The sequence below is a fragment of the Falco punctatus genome, assembly GCF_963210335.1.
Source record: "Falco punctatus genome assembly, chromosome: 13".
Classification (NCBI taxonomy): Eukaryota; Metazoa; Chordata; class Aves; order Falconiformes; family Falconidae; genus Falco; species Falco punctatus.
This window is the reverse complement of record NC_137593.1, coordinates 6438329-6459791: the sequence shown is the minus strand read 5'-3', so window position 1 is coordinate 6459791 and position 21463 is coordinate 6438329. Positions and strand designations below refer to the sequence as shown.

At 42.2% G+C, this 21463-nt stretch overlaps 1 protein-coding gene across 1 annotated transcript in view; it reads right to left on the bottom strand.

Moving 5' to 3' along the window:
- Window positions 1-21463, bottom strand: part of FNDC3B (fibronectin type III domain containing 3B) — a 222079-nt gene that overhangs the window by 162253 nt on the left and 38363 nt on the right. Inside the window, exon 2 of the mRNA XM_080410542.1 lies at window positions 6890-7028. Coding sequence (XP_080266668.1) covers window positions 6890-7000 — 111 coding nt within the window. The 5' untranslated portion in view covers window positions 7001-7028. The remainder of the gene's footprint in view (window positions 1-6889; window positions 7029-21463) is intronic.

Sequence of the window (21463 nt, the reverse complement as noted above, 5' to 3'; positions counted from 1 at the left end):
AACTATTCGCTGCGCAATTAAGCCACAAGCCTTTTCAAAGCGATATTGCTGCTGGAAATAAAGTGCTTTATTCCATCAGTCAATGATTTATACCAACTTCTACCACAGTTGTCACCTAAAATCAAGTAAAACTAATCCTGGTTTCCCAGGTTCTTGTGTAAGTTGTTCAGCTTCAAATGTTCACAAAATTATATTTCCGAAATGCACATGATTTTTACCATCTCATCTCCTAACCATTACCAATTACCATTAAGCCATTACCAATCTGGTTTTATTCATATTTAAACATTTAAATATATACGCAAGCACAATTATTTTCAAAAGGAGGTCAATGACTGCTATCAAACCAAGTAGGGCTTCTGCACCTAATGACAGCAGCCCCACCAGATCTGCACTTCCAGTGTAGGGTTTTTTTGTGCTACAGAAGAAACAAGAACATTTGTGAAATTCATTCACTTCAGCAAAATTCAGAACAATTAAAAGCCAAGGAGCAAAAAGAGAGCCCAAGGCCCTGAGCTGTCCAGCCTCACGTACAAATGAAAAGGCTATCTCCAGCTAGGCAGGGTTTCTGGGAACGGTGAAGGAATCAACCTTCAGCTACAGTGGTACAGAAGAGCACATGCTAAAACCAGTAACCATCAGTGCACACCATGGACTTAGAAGTTATACTATATGCAAGATCTGCATAGCAATGAAACACTGTAGCTTCCCTAAAAAGTTTAAAAAAGTTCTGAAGGTACCAAAAGACATTCTTCTGCACTGATGTTCACATCAGCCACCTTTGGAGCAGAACACCCCACTTACGGGCTGTTGCTGGGGGCAGGCAGCTGTACCAACAGCAAACAGGGATAGCTGACGTGACACAGCACTGGAGCAAGGGCTGGACATGCGGGGAGGATGGTCGCCACACAAGCATGCATACCTGAGGTGGCTTCAGACCCAGAAGCAGCAATCAGGATGCTGCTCCTCAAGTAAGACCCTCTGCTTGCCCCCCCACTGCAGGCAGAACCCTTCCAGCAGGCTGCAACCTGCCCCCACCCCCCCGCCTCTCTTCTCCTCCCCTCTGCCCAAAGCTGGGGTACTGGGGTTTGCTCACATAACCCACCCCACCACCCAAACCCCTCCGCACCCACCCTGGCCACACACAACCCCCTCAAGAGCCTGCAATTGCAAAAGCACTTACTAACGAACCGCAGAGTTGAAATCAAACCATTAAAGGCAGCGTACTAGGTACTCTCCATCTTCCAGCCAACACCCCCAGTTTGTCCCAGTTGCCCGGGACAAAATGTATCGAGGCATGCCGCGACTTCTTTTGTTTATACACACAAAGTATTTCAAACTAATTCAAAGATTTATTTTTCCCCACATCCTCCTAAACAACGAAACTGTGTCCTGCAGCCTGGAACGCAGCTTTTCTCTTTCCTTTCTACACAAGGGATCTTCACGAGAACGCCTTGTTTCTGAAGCGTTTAATTAAAAATCTGAGGAAAGCAATAAAAAAGTCTAAAGATAACATCTTTATTTTAATGCAAACAAACACAGATGATATTTAATTGCCCTATGCCTCTTCCAATATCCATCATCCCAAGTACACACGTTTATGAGGTGGCAACAAGAGGAGAGATAATTTGAAGAGTCACTTTGAGCCCACCCTGCTGGCCGGCAGCACCGTGAGGGTGCGGTCCCATGTCGCTTCAGCCCAGCTTCAGTCCCCTGGCCCCCTCACGTCCAAAAAGCTGGAGCTCATGACAGCTGCGAGGTCAGCAGCACAGTCCCAAAAGCTTTTTATTTCTCCCTAAAAAGTTCTCTGATGCTTGCTTTAGCAGTTTAATCCACTCAAGTGTTGAACCCAGCCCTATCTCCTACACCCTCAGAGAAAGCTTGCCATCTCCCTAACACACTTTTTTTTTTTTTGCATTTATTTGGGATTTAAGAATGTTACTGTTGCTACATTTTATTTAAAGCTGTGTTTGTTAAGACTGATTAATGTTACTAAGTTGCATAGTTACTGTAAATATTTACAATCACACACACCCAATTTGGCAATAATTGCTCTGTGTCCAGACTATGTTTTCATTATGAGCCAAACACATGTCACTGGTGTCCCCCTCGGTCCTGCTGTCCATCTCCCATACCTACCCGGAGCAGGGGAAGAGACTAGCAAAGTCTAACATAGGCTTAAAGCTGAGGTTCAGGAATATAAAACTATATATATTGTGGGTAAACAGTCCCATACAAAGATAGAAAATGTTCCCTGATAAGGACCAAGGGCATATGCTATTATCTGTTTTGCACAGTGTTGATAGACTTATGCAGGTGGGTTTTTTAAGCACACACAAGAAAATTCACATTCAAAACAGGCCATCATCTCCTGCCTGCTTTGCTGCACATCACCTGCAAGCACAGGCGCAGCAGCAAGTAGGAGGACATCCACTTGCACCCATGTGATGCAATACAAACCAATGCTTGCTCTAAAATTTTTCCACTTTATGAGAAACTTTTCCTTGCTAAGGTTGAACAGCCACTTGCACTACTTTGGCTTATTGAAACGCTGCCTTAAGCATTTCCCAATGTGGCCAATCTTCCCTTCCCTCTATAGATATATCAGGCTACATACAGCTGGGGGGCACGGCATCATAGGCACCACCTGGGATCCAGCCACAGGTTCCTCACAAATGCTTTACATTATTAAAATCTACTGTATTTACAATTTCTATAGTGCAGTACTTTTGGAATATATTGCATCTTTGGGGGGAAAACAACAACGAAAACAAAAACAAACAAAAAAACAACCCAAAAAAACCACCAAAACCAGAATAATCACTTGGGCCCATTCTCTGTTGTACTTTAAAAGACTGTTCCCCAGATCCCGATGAGTCTCCAGCTCTGTCCCACAGGAAGGGCTAAAGAGCTCACACCATGCTGTCTGTAACATTCTTCTCAGGACCATGCATTCTTCCTCAGCCACACAGGAGCAGGTAGAATAAGTATTTTCAACCTCTCTTCAGCAAGAAAAAAAAAATTATCGAGGAATATGCTACATCTTAAAACAATAAAACAGTGACTTTCAGAAATCAATACTTTGATAGGTGCTCTGGGCTTAACTATCCTTTTTTTCATAGAACAGCAAATAGAGGAATGAAGCAATTCAGTTTATGAGCGTTACTGATAGACAAGCCCCACAAGTGACAGATCCTGAACCCTCTCATTTATCACAAGTTCAACATGCTTCAAAGCAGCAGTTTAAAAAATAAATAAATCTGTATATCTGCATAGCAAATTGCTCAGATAAGCAGGCAATTTTAAGATTCATGAAGTTTTAGCAAATTCTGTGTTTCTTGTATTCACAGAGAAACATACTTATGAGAACAGCCTCAGAGTTTGCCCACCAACAGCCTTCAGTTAAAATTCCTTCAGAAAAGTTCAGTTCAGAGACTTCCTAGATAGCAAACACTGCCTATGGGTTAACTCCGCTAACGCTACTCTTCTGCTATCTGTTCTAGTCTAAATGCCTAAGACTACTGAGTGTTTTAAAAATCAGAATATTTAAACAGAAGGAAACTTCATCATCCTTTATCCGATAGCCATTTTTCATGGACTGATGCTTCTCAGGTACCTTATACGTGTACCAGTTATAAACTTTTTTCTTCCTGAAAACAAGCTTCCCATTTGCAATTATCACCCTCTCTCCCCTAAAAGGACATTCCTACAAGTGTCTATCAAAAAAATTCACGAAAGTATAAAGTAACATCTCTTTTTTTTTTTTGGCACAAAGCTCAGCTACTGCTCAGGTGCAGTATAAGACACAACTAAATGCTTTCAAGCTCTTGCAGGGTGCACAGACTTGTGCTACAGGAAGGTACCAAACCTTGCTCCTCGTTCAGAGGTACTCTCATCTCCCTTATTCAAAGTGTGTGACCCTAAAACACCAGAACAAGCACGCACAGCACTACCTACAGTGTCTGGGCTCAAGCCAAACAGTGAAAAAACAGGGTTTGGCAAACACACCTTTACAAAGAGCAGGCAAGCACAAAACTTGCTACACCACTGCAGGTGCAGTGAGCAAACCAAGCCAAAATAAAACTTACCAAATTAAAATCACCCAGCATTCTGCACAGACATGCTATGGCACAGCTAGCTGCCCTCCCACTTTATACTGCAAGCTTTTTAGAGCTTGCAGTGGAGTACCTACAGGAAACCATTGAAATTCTTGGACCGAAAGGTTAATTATCGCTCCCTGAATCCCCACAGGAGTTAGAAGTGGATTAGAAGCAAAAAGAGAGTAAGCAGCAGCTCTGGAAGGGACATGAAAACATTAAATACAGTCAGCAGAAGTGGAAATTAAGTGTGGGAAACTTTAAAAAAAGCCAGTGCTAGAAATGCCATTTTGGGTAGTCTAGAGAAGAGGGATTACCGTCAAGCAGATTGAGTCATTCCTAGCTGTGCACGGTACAGCTCTGCAGCACTCATCCCCAGGAAGATAAAACGATTGAGCGTTCCTCTGCAATTGTCTTACAGCACAGGACTGTTTACTGGCAGAATTGCCTTCTGCATCACTCTCCATCTGGCTGCTGGCAAAGTTGTTTTACCAGCTCCAGTCTGCCCTTTTCTACATAAGAACTGTTGTGGTTGGGTTTGGGGTTTTTTGGGTTTTTTGGTTTTTTTGTGTGGTTTTTTTTTAATAAAAGCCTCTTCTCTGAGACAGCAAGTGTGTCCAGAGCATCTCGTCAGAAGCAAGTACTGTCAGCTCCAAAGTATGCGGCACTGATCTGTGTGCTGGCCACACTGCACTCTGGAAAACTCCACACGCCTCGTCTCCCACCAGCTCAGCTATGATGCTTGCTTACCGCCAGCTTCTAATAGAGACTGTAATTAAAGCCAGGAAAAGCACATGTCCTTATAAAACTAGCACCTATTTATGGAGCAATATAAACCATCTTTCTTAAGGAAGTCACTCTTACACAAATCTAATCTGAAGGCTGTTCTCCTGCCTTACAAGTAACTAAGATAAATCTCTTTCAACAAACATTCAACATTTGGTTCTATATTCCGTAACAAATCACATTAAAAGCAATTAATGTAGTCCATTTGCTGCTATTCTACACAAAGATCAAAGCATTTATTCCAATCTCACTCCATTTTAGAACTGCACTTTTAAAAGGTGAAGACATCAACTAAAGCTTCACAAATAGGATGAAAATAATAAAGCATAGAAGGCAGCTAAGCTTTGCAACATATGAGGGCACATCCAGACTAGAGGCTAAAAATAGTCTCACAGAAAACTGGTATTCCAGCTACAAGTACTTAAAAAGATAAGGTGGTGAGGTCTAAAAGCATCATCCAACAAACATTTACGCAGAAAAGGAACCTGGCCCAAAACTGTTCTGCCGAGTCATAGTTGCACAGCAGAGAAAAAGCAAGATGTAATGCACTTCCAGTACGTCAGCAATTCCTTTTACTCCAACACATTAGAAGAGAAGCCAGTTTAAAGGCAATGGAGGCATCCGCCAAGCAAGGCTGCTGAGTCATCACTGGCGGGGAAATTCAATGACTGGACTTCGAGCCCCATCTCAAAGGAGAGCTCAGAAGGCTTAATTTATTCTTTCTGTAACGCAAAAGGACCCACAGGACAGTCTAACCTGATAAATGGTTTCCAGCAAGGAGGAAAGGGCATATGTGAAGAACAATTATCCTATCCAGTATCGTAAGACTGTTCCTTTCCTTAAGCATATTAATATTGGACTTGGTAAATGAAGCCACTAAAAGCTTTCTTTTCTGTTTTTTCAAGTTGAAGCACACTGTGCAGAAATTACTTTTAAAAAAAATCACAGCCATGTAAATCTGTATTATAATGAGAACCTAGATAAGCCAACAGACTTAAAAGCTTGCAAGAAAAGTAGAAATTATTCTTCCTCTTAAGGTTGGTCTAGTCAAAACACAGCTTAGAAGGAAGAACATGTGATCAAGGGAATAAGAAGTAACGGAATGACATTTGATATTGAACCATGAAGTATGGCTTATTCCTAGCTTTGCTAAAATACTTTGCTGGAATGTCTCAAATCAGGAAGGAACCAAACAGAGTAACACAGAAAAACTGCTAGGGTAGATGTTCTACAAAGAGAAAGCTTAACCCAAGGTGACAGGTTTGGAAACCTACCAATGATCAGCTTGAACCTCCAAGCTGTATCCTGACATGAAGGCATCATTATGGTCTTATAATCATCCTACCTACTTCCAATCAAGCTTATTAGAGAATACCTCCCAGAAAAATACAAAGGCAACTATAAACTTGCCTTCCCTTCAAAAGCCCACTCAAAACTCCCTTCTGCTTCTTAAAATGAAGCACAGGGTAATACATAGGCCTGCCAGGATCCATACATTTAGGTAAGCAAATAATAGTAGACATCATAGGACTCATCTTCAGTTCTCCAGTTTTTTCTTTCTTTACTTTTTTTTTTTTTTTTAACACGATGTCAGCATTTTTGTTTTAAGTTCTTAAAATCTCATCACAGACAGTAGTAAGATGTCTGGGCAACAGCTAGAGTAATTAAATCATGAAACTAACCCTCTGCAAAGCCTTCAAACATGTAGCATTTTTAGCCATAATTTCAATCCCATTATTTTTACTTCAATGAACACACATGCAAATAATCATATTAAATTTAACAGTACACTCAAAGCACTGCTTTTAATGTCTTTCCAGGGTAAGGACAGATTTCTACCTTCCAGGTAATGCTCCACCCTCCCTAGTGCTAGGGAAACCTATCTTCCCCATCTTTAAAATCCCTTGGTGGCCCACCAATAGTTTATTTAATCTACAAAAAGTCGCTTAAAACTATAAAAAGTCACTTAAAACTGTTGAAAGTAATTTTCTGCAAAGCTCACTGACCTGCTGTGATCCGTCACCATTCACAATGTGAGGCATCATGGCTACCTCCCCGTTCAGCAACGGTGGCAGCTCCAGCGGAATTTGGTCGGTCATCATCATTGTGACGTACATTCATGGAGAATTTTCCTCAACGGGCTTCCTGCAAGAGAAGCATCAGTTACAGACCCTGGAAAACCCACTTATATTTTAGAAGGTCACCAGCACCTGTGTGAATTTTGCCGTCAAGGTAGCAACCTAAGCAGGATACCTGCTTTTGTAAGAGGATGCATACAGGGACCTGATGCACCAAATGGAGGTTTTCACCGTTAGATTAAGAGCGTGAGAAGCCAAGTTGCCATGCAAGACTTCCAGAAAGCAAATAGTCAGATTTCCACTCTTCTCCAACCCCATCACACAGCTGAAATAATCAAGTTCCAAGATATTTTCAAGATTTGGTCTGTTCCTGAAAATCAGCATCCTGCTTGCTACCATAGCTTTTGGTGCTGCATCATCCATATGGTTAAGGCATCATATCAGTTTCACCGGATAGCCACAGTTTAAAGCCAAACATATTTATTTTCTTTCTAGGCCCGGTGAACAGTGAACTGCCACCTGTAACAGAAAGAACAGGCACCTGACTTCCACTTAATCACGATCCAAGCGATTCAGGTTTCTGCCAGAGCAGGACGGACAGCACATCCTCATGCTCCGAGTACCCTGTGCTATACAGATGACAACAGAAATCTCCCTTAAGGATTTGTGAAGAAACATGTATCCCTTCCAGCACACCCTCCCTCTTCACAGCTAATTGATGCAATATATAAGCATCGCTAAAACCACAAGGAGACTGGTTTATAAACTCAGCATTAAGGGTACCATCATACTTATTTATGGGGCAATAATCCAGTTCTTCAGTGAATAAGATGGATGACATACTCACTTAGCTTAACCAGATTTTTGCACAAGAACTCCTAAGCAAAGCAACCTTACAGGTCCAGTGCTGATCAGGCAGCCTCCTTAGTACCTCTCGTGCCAGAGAATCCCAAAGTCCTCCTGAATAATTTCATATACATCACAAATGCAAGTTAGGAAAAAAGAAAAGTGCTGTAACAGGTGGCTGGTAACAGCCACGTAATCAGCTGGCACAAGATCACCTGAGAGGGGGAAATTTTTGGCCAAGGGCAACAGGGAAATCCCCACTCACAAAGGAAGTGTGGTGGGATCTAGTATTCACGTGGAGCACTGGACTACAGAGCCATAACCCAGTTGTTAAAGTCATCTGCTCTGGAGGGGATGGAAGGGCTGAGCCAACCTCACCAGAGTGGGAGCATGCAGTTCCACAGATGCTGCACACTGCAAACTTAATATCCCCAGAGCTGCTCTGCCCCCAGGTGCTGCTAGGCTTTAAATGAAGGGGGTTTTGGTTGGTTGGGGTTTTTTGAGTTTAAGAACTAAACCAACAGTACAGTTCAAACACACTTTCATCATTTCCATCAGCCTCTTCTAGAGCTTGTTGCAATTCCATCACCTGCGGAGTGGCTTACTGGTCAGAAACATCAGCCTGCCCAGGAGCTGGTACCCAGCTCCTGAAGAGGACTGCTTGGGTGATTTATAAGTGATGGCAGTGCCCACACAGACTGAATCGCATCTATCCTTTCACTGCTGTCACACAGGTCCCCCCATCACATTTAAGTAGGGCCAGAAGACTAAAATTGCAGGTTTTTTTCCTGAAGACACGCAAATGTCGTCATTACCTCCAGCCATGCATCTCAAGACCAACACTTTAACTTAGTACCAAGTTTAGCATGATTCTCAGAGCTCTTCTGAATGTTCTTATCCACGTGAAAACACTACTTTTTTAATCATCACTGAGAAATAAACAGAGGCAATCTATTTTCACCCACCTTCAAATGAAATCCCTCCTTTTATTTGAAACAACTACAAGACCAAAGTTCTCGCAAAGCCTGAGACACAGCTGTCAAGAGGATGGTACAACCACAGCCGTGTTTCCAGTCCCATCCCCTGCCTGCATCAACTGCTCTGTCCCAGCGCCCAGCAGTGTTTTAGTCCTACTGTCACCACCACCCTGAATAACCTGCCCTGCAGCACATACACCCACAGAGGAAGGAGTAAGGACACCTGCCGCACGCTCCCGCAGCCCACAGAACCGAGCTCTGAGCCAGCACAGCTCTATTGGTGACCAAAGCCCCCCGGCTTAGTCATTCCGAGCTCTGCCCCAGCCATGACGTGAGCTACAAAAATCTGTCCAGCAGCCCAGCAGCTTTGCTCAATGCATTTTTCCCCCTGAAGTTTCACAATATTTAGAGCTTCTCTCTAAACTTTTTCCTTTGCATTACTTCACGGTATCAGGTTTTATTTTTGAGAAAGAACCAAGCTCACAAGCAATACACATAGGTGTTGGGTTTTGGGGGTGGACGGGAAGGGACGGGGCAGTGTGACTTGGGGGGTTTGTTTCTTTGATTAGGATGATGAAGAAGAGAACATGTGAGGTTTTTAAACCATTTCCTAAATGGTTGGGATTAAGAAAAGGACTGAAGAAGTCTAATACTGAGCACCAGTGAGAATATACGAGTTAGCAACTTCCAATGGAAACAGACTGATTTAGTCAATAGTCAGCTGTACCTTGAACTACATTGGTTATGCATGTATTATGTATCTATAATTTTTGTATATATATTGTCATATACAAATATTATTTTAAAAGAATGCGATGTTCACAGGAACCATTTTAAACCCATGTAATACCATACCCCCCCTCCCCCAAATAAACAACATTTTCAGCTAGTCCAAATCTGAAAGCCTCAGCTTTAACACAGTGTAATCATCACTCCGATGCTATTTTCTTAAGGAAAAAAAGCCAGACTGTAGCTTCAAGCTACATATTTTCCTAGTAATATTTCCATTCCAGGCACAACCACCAATATGCTGACATTTATTTGCTACATGTCATTATTTAAAGTTTTACAGCTGCATTCCTTTGCTTTATTAATGGTTTGTCACTACAGTCATGTCTACACTTGCCTCACTTTAAAGGGAAAAAAAAACCAAAAAAAAAAGAAAAAGAAATAAAAAGGGCTTCCTTTATTTGTCAGGTCTGGTACAACCCCACCAGAGATAAAGCCAACAGCAGTACTGGCTAGAAAGCACAGCTGGCCACAGACATTTTTTTCTAGCAGTATTTCACACAGATGTACGCCGGGCAGAGTTACATGAGACATGGTTAAAACATCTACCATGAGACTGGAAGACTTCACACCAAAGCCAAAACCTTTGGAAACGGGCTGCACGCACTTTTTTAGCTTATTTGCTCATCCATCCTACGTAAGACAGATCTATTCACCAGGCATTCACACCCTTCCTAAAACCAAGGATTCCTCCTTCCTCAGGGGATGCTCATATAAGCAAACACAATTAATATGAAGAAGGTGAGATCTGAGGACAAGCACTTTCTTTTTTCTGTGAATTCAGGAACATCGATGGAAGAAAACATCGGACCAGAATTCAAAGAGCCAGGTCACATTTCAGGATATGAGAACTCTTCCTTAGCTAAAATATGAACTGCCAAATACTAACCCACAGCTTTTTTTTCAGGTACTAACTCGAATTTGGGGTTTTGTCTAGAAAGCTGACTATATTTAAATTTAACAAAGGTATTTCCTGTGCGTCTACATTCCCCTAGGTTTGGCTGGGATGGAGCACAGCAACGCCAATGTGAAGCAAGAAGCTGCATCTCCGTCTCTAGCCACCTCCAGGAATACGGGAAATCACAGCTTGCTGTCTTGTTGTAGAGCAAGGAAGAAGAAATAACTATTCAAGTTTGAGGTTCCTCTCTCCAAATCAAACCTCCAAACCATTCGATGTCTGCAAGTTACAGTTACAAATCTGATCTTCAGCTCGGTTCTGCAGTCTTCTACTGATCACCGAGATGACTCTGTTTCCTTAAATTAGTTCAGTATGTGAATTAGTAATACATAAACTCGTTGCACATGGCACTAGAGAGAAAATTGAAACACAGAGAAGAACAAAGGGTGACTATCTAAAAACCAATGTCCATGTATGGTGAATTCACGTGACCCAACAGGTTACATCAGAGTTCTCCTGAAATTCAGCGTGAACCAGATCAAGATACTCAAATCCTACCTTTCCTAGAAGGTTTTACCCATGTTATGAATGGGACTATAAACCATGAACATTTTTCTTTTTGTGGGGTTTTTTCCCCACCTCCTGCCTTTTATGAAGCCCAAGAACCTCTTCAGCTACGGCAGACAATTTCGGAGAACCCAGCAAAACCACGAGGGGTTCTGAATATTCAGTCCTATGACCACTCTCTGCAAAGGCTCAATTTTTATTTCCCCAGCAGCAGACCATTAAAAGCTACTGAACAAAGTGTTCTGCTTCTTTATCAGAATCATCTGGAGTTACAAAAGTTGTACTACAAAGATGACAGGCAGCTTTCCAATACCTAGTAGAGCCACATATCCTAGTTCATTTAATATACAACAAAAATCCAGTACTAAACACAATTTGCACTCGGTGCGGTGCTTAAAGATTATTCCATGTGATTAGGAAAGAACATACTGTATGAAGAGTACGAAGCTACACCACCTTCAATCCTAGAGTTACTATAGAAAAGATGTGGAACACAGACAGTATAAAACTCTAAATGGAAGACTCTTTCCAACCTGAAAAAAAAAAAAAACCTCACAATTTCAACATGATCAAGTTAATACATAGATGGTGCATGCATGCACACACACAAGCCCGAACAGCGCATGCAGCAATTAATAAACAAGCCAACAAAAACTCCTCAGACCTTCTACAAGATTGGTCCTCAGGCATGACAAGCCATCTGTTGACGGCCCAGCCACCTCCCAAACCAGCTGCGACCACAGCCCCTCCTGGCCACTTGCCACATCACTGAATGAGACCATCCATTTCTCAAACTGCTTTCCATGAGATTAAGCTCAAATACTTCTCAAAGGCAACCACCAGAGAAAGCCAGAGGCGCGCTGCTGCTCAGTCTTCCAAAATTTAGGATAGATGTCTAGTTGTCACAGTCAGTAACCATAAGCTATCTTGCCTTTATAACAAACCCCAGAAATTACATGGTATTGGCATGTATGGTACACACATGCCCAGTCCCCCCCTAAAGAAAACCAATCTAAAGTATTCCTTGCAAAGACAACTAAGATTGAGAGTGGCTTCAAAGATGACAGAATCTATTACTCAGCACACAGTTTTGTTGAAATAGAAATGGTCTCCACCAGTTCTTCAAAACTGTAAAACATCCCATTGAGGATGACAGAAGAGGCTTGTGTCAGACACATTTAAATTTATTTTTTTTAAAAAAAATATCAGGTTATATAGCCTAATATCAGCTCCTTTCTACCATGTTTTTTTTAATATATATGTATGTATTATGAGCCCCTCTTCTACAACTCCATCTCCTACCAGCCATTTTCCCTGGCTTGTCCTGGGACAAACCAGGTTCTGCAATGAGGACGTTGAGAAATTGGCAGCTCCGACCACAGCAGGAAAGTATTTTTGCTACCTGATCTGCATCCTCAGAACCACATCCTAATACCACAACCAGCCCAAGCCCTCCACTGCCATCTGCACGGTTGGCTTGAATGCAGGCAGGCTCCCCCACCCACCGCGTTACACTGACCCCCAGATACTTGGGTTGTTACAACTGGAGCAACAAGTTGCAGTTCCTTAAAATGGTTTTGCCACGGTTAAAAAAGAGGTACGGAATCATGGGCTCATGTCAGAGGGAGTTCTACTTAGCACCACTGAGAAGTCAAACACAGCTTTAGAAACACAGGCCCCAGAAACTGGGAAAACTCAAATATTTCCACAAGAAATCTCAATTCTGGAAAGAAACACAGTGAATTGCAATAGATAAAAAAAAAAAAATAAATCCTTTCGCATTTGCAGCAGCCGTTACCTGCAGCACACATTATTCCTCTTCCATAAAAAGAAATATTCTTGGAACCATTTGCTATTTTCCAGGAGTCTTTGTGGAATTGAAGAACCATATCAAAGTCTGGTATGTCAAATCGTGTCACTGTTGATCATTATACAGTTGAAGAAATGGGTGCTTTTTCCAGGGATATTTTGAACAAACTCAGAAACAACTCCAGAGAAAAACAACTAGGAAAAAAAAATTGCCAGTATGTACAAACAGAGTATTATGCACACCCCCACAGACTTATTTGTACACACACATACTCAGACACTAAGAATCTAAAATGAGTACGTAACCCACTAGGAAGGCTCCAAATGACAAGTGCTTCTTCTCAGAGTTGCTGTTGATGCTGGCGTTTGCATGCAAGAGATGAACGCCCTGTTTTCCTATTGTATTTTATACAGCACATGTTGAAATTTAAGATTAATTAAAACATACATAACACAATTATATTTTCACTAAAAAGAGCGGTAAATATAGCTGCTTTCAAGAGACTCTTGCCACGGCTTGCCACTTGAATTCAGAAAGGAGTGGTAATAATTGTTCATGTAGAAAAGCCTCTCGAGACATGAGCAGTACCTGGAGGTATGCGCACAGATGGTTGGTCAAGGCACAAACAGTCTGGAATTTGTCTTGTCTGATGTGTGTTCATTAGTTTAGTTAAATCACATCCGTCTGAAGAGCGACTGAAACCTGAAAGCATTCTTTCTCTATTTAATTGCAAACACGGTAGATTAATTTGAAAGCATCCCAACAGACGGGCTTCTCCGTAATGATTTTGAAGAAATACATGCAATTTTTAAAATCTGTTATGACAAAAGAAAACAGAGCAGAGGGAATGCATACCTACAAAGCTCACTGGCCTTTTCTGAAGAGGCAGTAAGATGCCTGCCCCTCGTTCTCTGTGCCATTTCAGACAAGGCCACAGCAGCTAGATCCTAGCTCCAGCAAGCTGAAAAGCATAAACATCCTCCCCAAAATTAACCGCTGCAATTAATCAGTGGGTTTATTCCCCTCTAGTTTATTTTTATTTTAAATAACGACACATTTCAAAGTCTGCAGTACATTCCACCTCTTAAGACGGAATTATCAGCAGTTTTCAATTCTATAGGGGATCAAGGAAAGTTAACGGCATTTTTCCCCACACTAGTATGAGATTAAGGCAGCTATCCGAAGGGTAACGGTACGATGATTTTCAGTAGTTTGCATTTATTTAGACCTACAATTTTACCTCACATTTTCATGTCTTCAAAGTTCATTATTTCAAAGAACAACAATTTGCAATGCAGCTAGCTGCATATCCTTCATAGGAAATGTAATTTAGGAAGAGACAATGTATAAAAAAAGAACAAAAAAAAAAAAGGGGGGGGGGGTCCCTAGCTCAACCCTGGGATGAAACTGAATAACCAAAGAGCTTCTAACACGTACCAGAATCAAGGACCAGGAATGGGAAGATCAGGTCAAACAGCATCATGCAGGAGTGTCTTATTTCACAAGGCAAGCACAACTAATCAGCATATAATAGCTCTGATGAAATACCAGAATAAATCAAGCTGATGCACAAAGGAGTCTTTTATCCAAGATAAACTTCACGCCATTAGGGCTTTTTTTTCCCCCCCCCCCCCCGCCCCCCCCTCCCTGGTTTTCCGGAGGGGAATCTTGTGAAAACTTGTGTAGGAAAAGCCAGCCCACCCTCCTCCCACCGCCGCGCACGCCTGCGGTGCGCACGTGCCCCAAAGGCAGTCATATTCAAGTGAAAACGTAATGACACTAGATTTAAGGGAATAAAACACACCAGAAGTGAAACAGATCTCCAAAAATTTTATTAGGCTTGTATTAGCTACGGCTGAGCACAAAGCCACAGGCAGACGAGCTAATCCAATGGCTCCACAGCGTTCTCACTTCTGCAAACGGTATTACAGCAGCAAGTTCATCTGCTGCTCAAAATCAATTCTGAAACATGCAAACCCACCACGGTTACAGCCTACACCGCTGGCATAAAAGCAAGCTACACAGAGAAAACCTGCATACAACTCACACTCACCATTTGGCTTTTTCTGGGCTTCTTCTTCAATCTAAAAATTATGTTACTCATTTTTGCTATTTCTATTCTTTTCCATCTTTCCTGTCCTCACACCCTCCTTTCCTCACTTTTCTCCACATTAATCACAATGGATAAAGACGACTCACAAGGGACATAGTTGCAAAAATCGAGAAGTTTGCAGGCACACAATTCTCACAGCAACAGGCTGAGGTGAACTCTTCTTGCACAATGATGGCAAATTCTTTTTTCCCCATGACTGTTTACATAGTTGGTTTTTTACATTTTTAATTTGAATTTTTTACATTTAGAAAATGTCCAATTATATAATTTGTTCTGACAGGTTGCTTTCAATGGCAACTACTTTAAATATTTTTTTCAAGGGAAGTTGTTTTATGCAATTGCAAAAACACAAGCAGTAATCAACATTTCTAACTAATTTGTTTCCACTCGTCCACCCTTGCAGAGACATTTGATTAAGAGTTCTGGGCGCTGATCAATCAACAGCTGTATAATACACCACCAAACGCACTCAGCATCTCCGTGCTTTTCTAGAAGACCACAAGCCACATCAAACAGGGACGGGCACGAAGCAGGACCTTTGTTTCACCGACACCCTCCTCTGCACTGGTCAGCAGAAGAAAGAGCTCTTCCAGCTGCGGGCCCCCCGCATGCCCCGCGAGGAGGGAGGATGCCAGCGCCCTGACAGCTCTACATCCCACAGCACAAACCGGTCCCCTAACGGCAAAGCACCATTTCGTGCAACAGACAACACTGCATGTCTCTTAATAAAATGATAATCCTTTTCAGGTTCTCTACACTCTGTGTGGCCTCTGAGAACAGCAATTTGCAAACAAAAAGTCCCAACATCGCAAAAGATACTCAGTAAACTTAAACACTGTTTCAAGCAAATACCAAGTTATTCCAACTATTTGCTTGAGGAGGAACAAACCCCTTCAATCCAGACCTACATCTGGCTACAATTTGGGCCCCGATCCTGCAGACATTTGCACTAGAGTACATCTTTATGCACTCTTAATAGTTGTATTAGCAAGTACTGAGCTCCCCGGATCCGGGCTGTGACTCCATGCACATGCCCAGGCACACAGGAAAAACCTCTACATGAAGAGAAATTCTTGCACAAAGGTGCAAGTTGGATAAGGCGTTGTTTCACCCGTTTGCTTTCTTCTACCATTTAATAGCCAAAGTATTCATCATGGTCAGAGGTTGATAAGCATAGCATCTGGCAACAAACACCCTCCCCTTCAACTCTGCTCTCTCAAATAATAGTCTCTCTGCAGTAATATCACAAAGACCTCAGTTATCCCTTCTAGAGTTCCTGTGCAGTGGAGAATCTACTGAAATCAATGGGGTGGGTTTTGGTTTTTTTTACCACTGATTAAATACAAAGAAAAAAAAAGGATATCTATCATATCAATCTGCAGCGCTTGAAAAGCACGCATACCAAATTCCATTTACGACAAGGTTTCAGCACACCTTTGTGCAAGACAAACTTTTTTGTTGTTGCCATTCACCGCTAACCTGACTCCGGGCTGACGCTGCACTGACAAAGTGGCTCATTGTGTTATTGTGGGAAACTGCTTGGGAGAGATCTCCCATTCAGCCCCAGGATTCAAGAACACATATTCTCACGGAGCGGCCGCTGCAAGGGAGCAGCTCTGCATGGCTGCAGGAGAAGTTTCCCATGTAGAAGGAAAGTTGAACCCATTCTCATCATCATGTTTACAGGATCTAAGCGCCTAGACTGTACGTTTAACAAAAAAAACCAACCCAAAACCCACCATCCAACCCTCATCACTCTAGAACTTTTCACCATCGGGAGAAAAAAAAACCATGTTAGTTTTGTTTCATCATCGCTCACTTTCCAGAACAAAGTAAAATTTGCAAGAGTTTTTTTAATTTCTATGAAGCAGTTTGGGAAAGTAAGACAGTATTTTACCTAAGAAGATTTCTCTTAATTAGAGATAGACAGGAGTTCATATTAAGAAAACCAACCCAAACCCCACAAACAAAAAAAGAAACTAAACACAAATTCATCAAGTCATTGACCCATTTTTGACTGAGTAATTCTGGTATCCAGCACCTTACAGGAAAGAAGCCTTTCCTACTCCAGGTATCTGATTTTTATCTCTGATGATAATAAAGCATCAAGGATCAAAAGCACTGAATCTTTAAATGCAGAGTACTAGGGGGGGTGTTTTCTTTAAGAACTGAAGACAGGGTCTCTGTCTAGAGAGAAAATGCTGAATCTTCACCATGCTGAATATGCCAAATGATGCAGCTATAAAGCTCAAGTTATTTATTAAATGGTTAAAAAAGGAAAACCTTTGGGTTTTGTTACCTGTCTGAAGCGGGGCACAGTTTGCAATGCAGACTGGAAGGGAAATGAAGTTCTGTTGATAGAGAAGGAGACAGCCCAGTGGGGTTACCAGCACTTGGATCATCTGTATCAATCTTAATTCTGAATCCTCACCCTTCTAACCAAGTTAATTCCCAATCTCTGCCAATCCATTCAGGCAATGAAAGGCTGAAAGTTACCCTCAATAAAAACACATTGTTCTTTGATAACAACAGCACAGTTAAGTACTGAGCAACTTGTATCATGAACTGGGAAACGAACATCACTTAGAAAAATTACACCGAACTCAGCAGTGCTGGTTGAAAGGCAGCCAGAACCATGGCACGGTGCCAGGCAGGTGACCCTCTCTGACCGCACTGAGGGCAGTCAGAAGGTGACAGCCCCATTCCTATAACTCCTAGTTACAGGAGTTACTCATTACTAAGTTATAAGGCTTTGTTAATTAGAATTTCCTAATATTTCACCTATTGACTTTGATACTACCGCTTTCACTGTGAGCGGAACAAAAGAAGCAACAGCGGTACTGAAAGGTTATTAACGCACCTTAAACTAATTATTTTTCACATAATGAGAAATTTCTGAAGACCAATGAAAATTCTCCCAAAGCCCAGAGCAAGCAGCGGGCACCTTCCAGTTCACAGCACATTGCCAGCCAGGCTCCTTTGGGAACAATCCCTGAAAGAGTGGATCTAAAAGCAACCTACCGTTTCTGGTTCTTTGGAGTTTTTTTTAATTACAAACTATCATCCGAAATATCCTACCCTACTGCTTTTAGCTCCAAAACAGGATAAAACATTATAACAGCTTGCTGTTACTGTGAGCTTAGGCTAAAAGGTAGGAGAACTGAGAAAAAAAAAAAAAAAAAAAAGAAGAGGCAGTGAAGCAAGAAAACAATGTGTTTTCACGCTAGGTCTGCAGATGGATACCCAGAGCTCCTTGCTTCCTAAAAATTTAAAAAGGACATAGCTGTGACCATCCAAGCCTACACAGACTCCATCTAGGATAAACAGCGTTAACCTGCAGGCTCCCATCAAAACCAGCCTTGACAGAAGGCAGCTTGGGTGCTCGCTGAGGCACAGCTGGACACCCCTGCCTGCAGAGCAACGGGGCAACAGCCCTGCAGGCTGCAGGCGAGCCCTCCTGCACCAGCTGGCCACACAACTCTGCAGAAAGTAAAATTTTAAAGATAGAAAATAACAAAGGGGGCCTCAAAGAATGCAACAGAGAGTTCTTTTGGCATAGTCAAGAGGCACACGTACAAGACAATAATAAGAACCAGGAACTTGAGCTAGGTCAAGGAAGGTAAATTTCTCCACAAACTGCAATATTTAACGCAAACTTGTTATTTGATCAAGAAGGGGACAGTCATGCTTCTTTACGCTTCTCTACTGATAAAATGACACACAGCTCCAAGGAAGACAATTAAAGTCTTGAAATAAAAGTTAGCTTTCCACATCCTTTAAATTACTCAATTCTAGCCAAGCAAAAAAACCTTAAACGGATAGGCAGCAGAAAGCAAACCAACTGTCAAGCTTCGTGCCACATGTAACCGCAGTTTCATTTTCCATTGTTACACCTGGAGAAATTCATTTCCATAGCTGCACACCAAACTTCAGAGGTGCCAGAGCCTACAGTCTGTTCAAATGCATTTAAGAAATCCCCAGAGAGGTTGAAGTTGCACTCTGTAGAGGTATGCCAGGAGAAGATTGGTCTCTCTGAACATCAGTGGGTCTTTGATTGAGAAAAAACAGTTCCTGACTTCATAAGATAAATGCACTTTTATTTCTGCTCTGTAAGCGAGATACCCGAGTACATGCCTCCCTCTCCCTGGTTCCGTAACAGCATCCCCAGCCCCACGGATGCAAGACACTACTCCAGCAGAACAGCAGGGAACCATAAACTTCCTGGCCTGCCTGTTGCTGAAAGCAGGCTGCTGTCAAGCCCCATGCTGAGAGCCCTTCCAGCCCGAACCGCTACCAAAAGTTATTTAGTCTGTGTTTGTCCCGGGAGCATTTCACACCACCTCTGCCGACACATACGGCTGTGACAAACAGCCTCTCCTGGGCTGAGCAAAGGCACATGGAAGGCAACAGAGCCATGCAGCAAGGATTGCCCCTCTTTCCACGTCCAACCCTGGAGTCGTCCTGCTGGGACAAGGCCTGTGGTACTGACCTCAAAACACTTCTTCTCTTTCTTTGCTCCACCAGCTTTCAGAAGGCAAACTTCATTTGTTTCCTAGGCTGGCATCAAGAACCTGCTTGTGACTTACAAACATGGGGTAGATCCATTACACAAGGCTCAGAGCAGACTAGCAACAAGTACGTAAAAATAAAACTGTTGCTAGTATGTAAAAATATCCGTAACGAAGCAGAGAAAAAAGTAGCTTTGCACCTTAAAACGTGCAAACCTGAATTTCAAGAAATGGACTGTGACTTGGTTAGCACCTGGGGGTGGGGAAAATGACCTGGAAAAAAAGGTAAGCAGTTTTGGAGCTTTGCGGAGAAGGTACAAATAATACACATTTCATCCACTGAATTTCAATAAACAGATCAGAAAAAGAAGTGCAAGTCCTTCAAACGTAGGAAAATCCACCTCCAAACTCAAGTTGGATGTACCTATGTGAGGAAAAAGACTGAACCTACATGAAAGGCTAATTCTTTGAGAATGTTTTCTACAGTATCTTGCATAAATATAAAGCACTTCACCACCACATGTCCTGATGGACTTCAGTGCTCAGCTTTTCCTGGACATGCACCTCACTTTGCTTATTGCAAGAGAGATTCACAGAAATCCCCATGGAGCAAGAAATATTACAGTAAGTTTATGTCCTTCCAGAATGAGTTCCACATCAAATACATACGTACAGTATATATATATAATAAGTTTTAAAAATTAAAATGGTGGTCAACAGTAGCTTATCTGTGACAGCGGAGGCAGAAACTTCAGAGTATCAGCAAACTCTGCGGTTTGCTGATACTCTGAAGGCAGCAGCACGGAACAAGCCTTCCCCAGTGAAGTCCCACCTAAACGACATAACTGACCCACCACCCAGCTACATTTTATTCCACTGCTTTAACACCCAGGGGAACGCTATCGAGGCACGCGTATGTTGTGTGGATAAGCTGGCACACCCAGGTGCTATCACCGAAAGTACTGCACGATCTGGATTCTTTAATATTTACATTCTGACCCAGTTCAGTCACATTTTGGCAGCGCACAACAGAGCAGAGCCCATACGGATACCCACCTTAACCATACAGTACACGGTTAATCAGTGACAAAAGCCTACCCATTAACCCCAGTACTTCTTCCAGCAAAGAGCTTCACAGGTCTCAGAGATTCAAGTGGGTTTCATTTGTTCCCTAATTTCTAGGGGAAGGGTACATATTCTTCCATCATTTGACATGCTAATATCTGGTTTAAAAAAAAAAATAATTAAAATTAACTGAAATTACTCTCTACCTACACCATAGCATACTGCTCTCGGGGCCAGGGAGGAAGATGACACACATCCATGCACCAATTTTTATAGTAATGGACCTGTGTAGGAAAAAAGCACTCCCACTCTCTCTCACATGAGCATATTCTTCCTCCCACTTCTCTCTCTAGTCCCTAATTAGAGCTCCAGGATGGTACGGAAAGACAGTCTGCGTGTTCAGAGTTGTTTTAGCCTGCTGAGGAGTACGTAAGCAATGGAGTGGGCTGCAGGGAACCCCTCCAGTACCAAAATAACTCTTGAGCATTTCATCCTCCTCCTGATGCTCACTAAGGCAATTCCCCCATCCTTAATGAGTTCTGACTAATTTTTTCCTTTGCCCCAGATGAAACTTCAACTGCAAGATTTTTCTCTATCTTGTTCTGTGTTCCTAAAGCTTTATAAAGCCCTGTTATGAATAATCTAAGTCACAGATTGCTGGGCGTACCTCCCCATCATCCCATAGGTGCCAGAGATACCTTACACTTCATAAAGCAACTGCTTAGAGCACAACATATGTGAGTGCTACAGCTCTACACCAAGAAGTAATCACTGCCCATTACAGTTTTAAGTACTTGGAAATTAGTACTATGAAATTCAGCACCATTACAAGTCACCTCACCCTCAGCCTCTTCTTTGTTCAAGGAAGAGCAGAACAAGATTTATTATCATTTCAATCAGATGCTCAACCTGCAACAACTTTTGTCTTT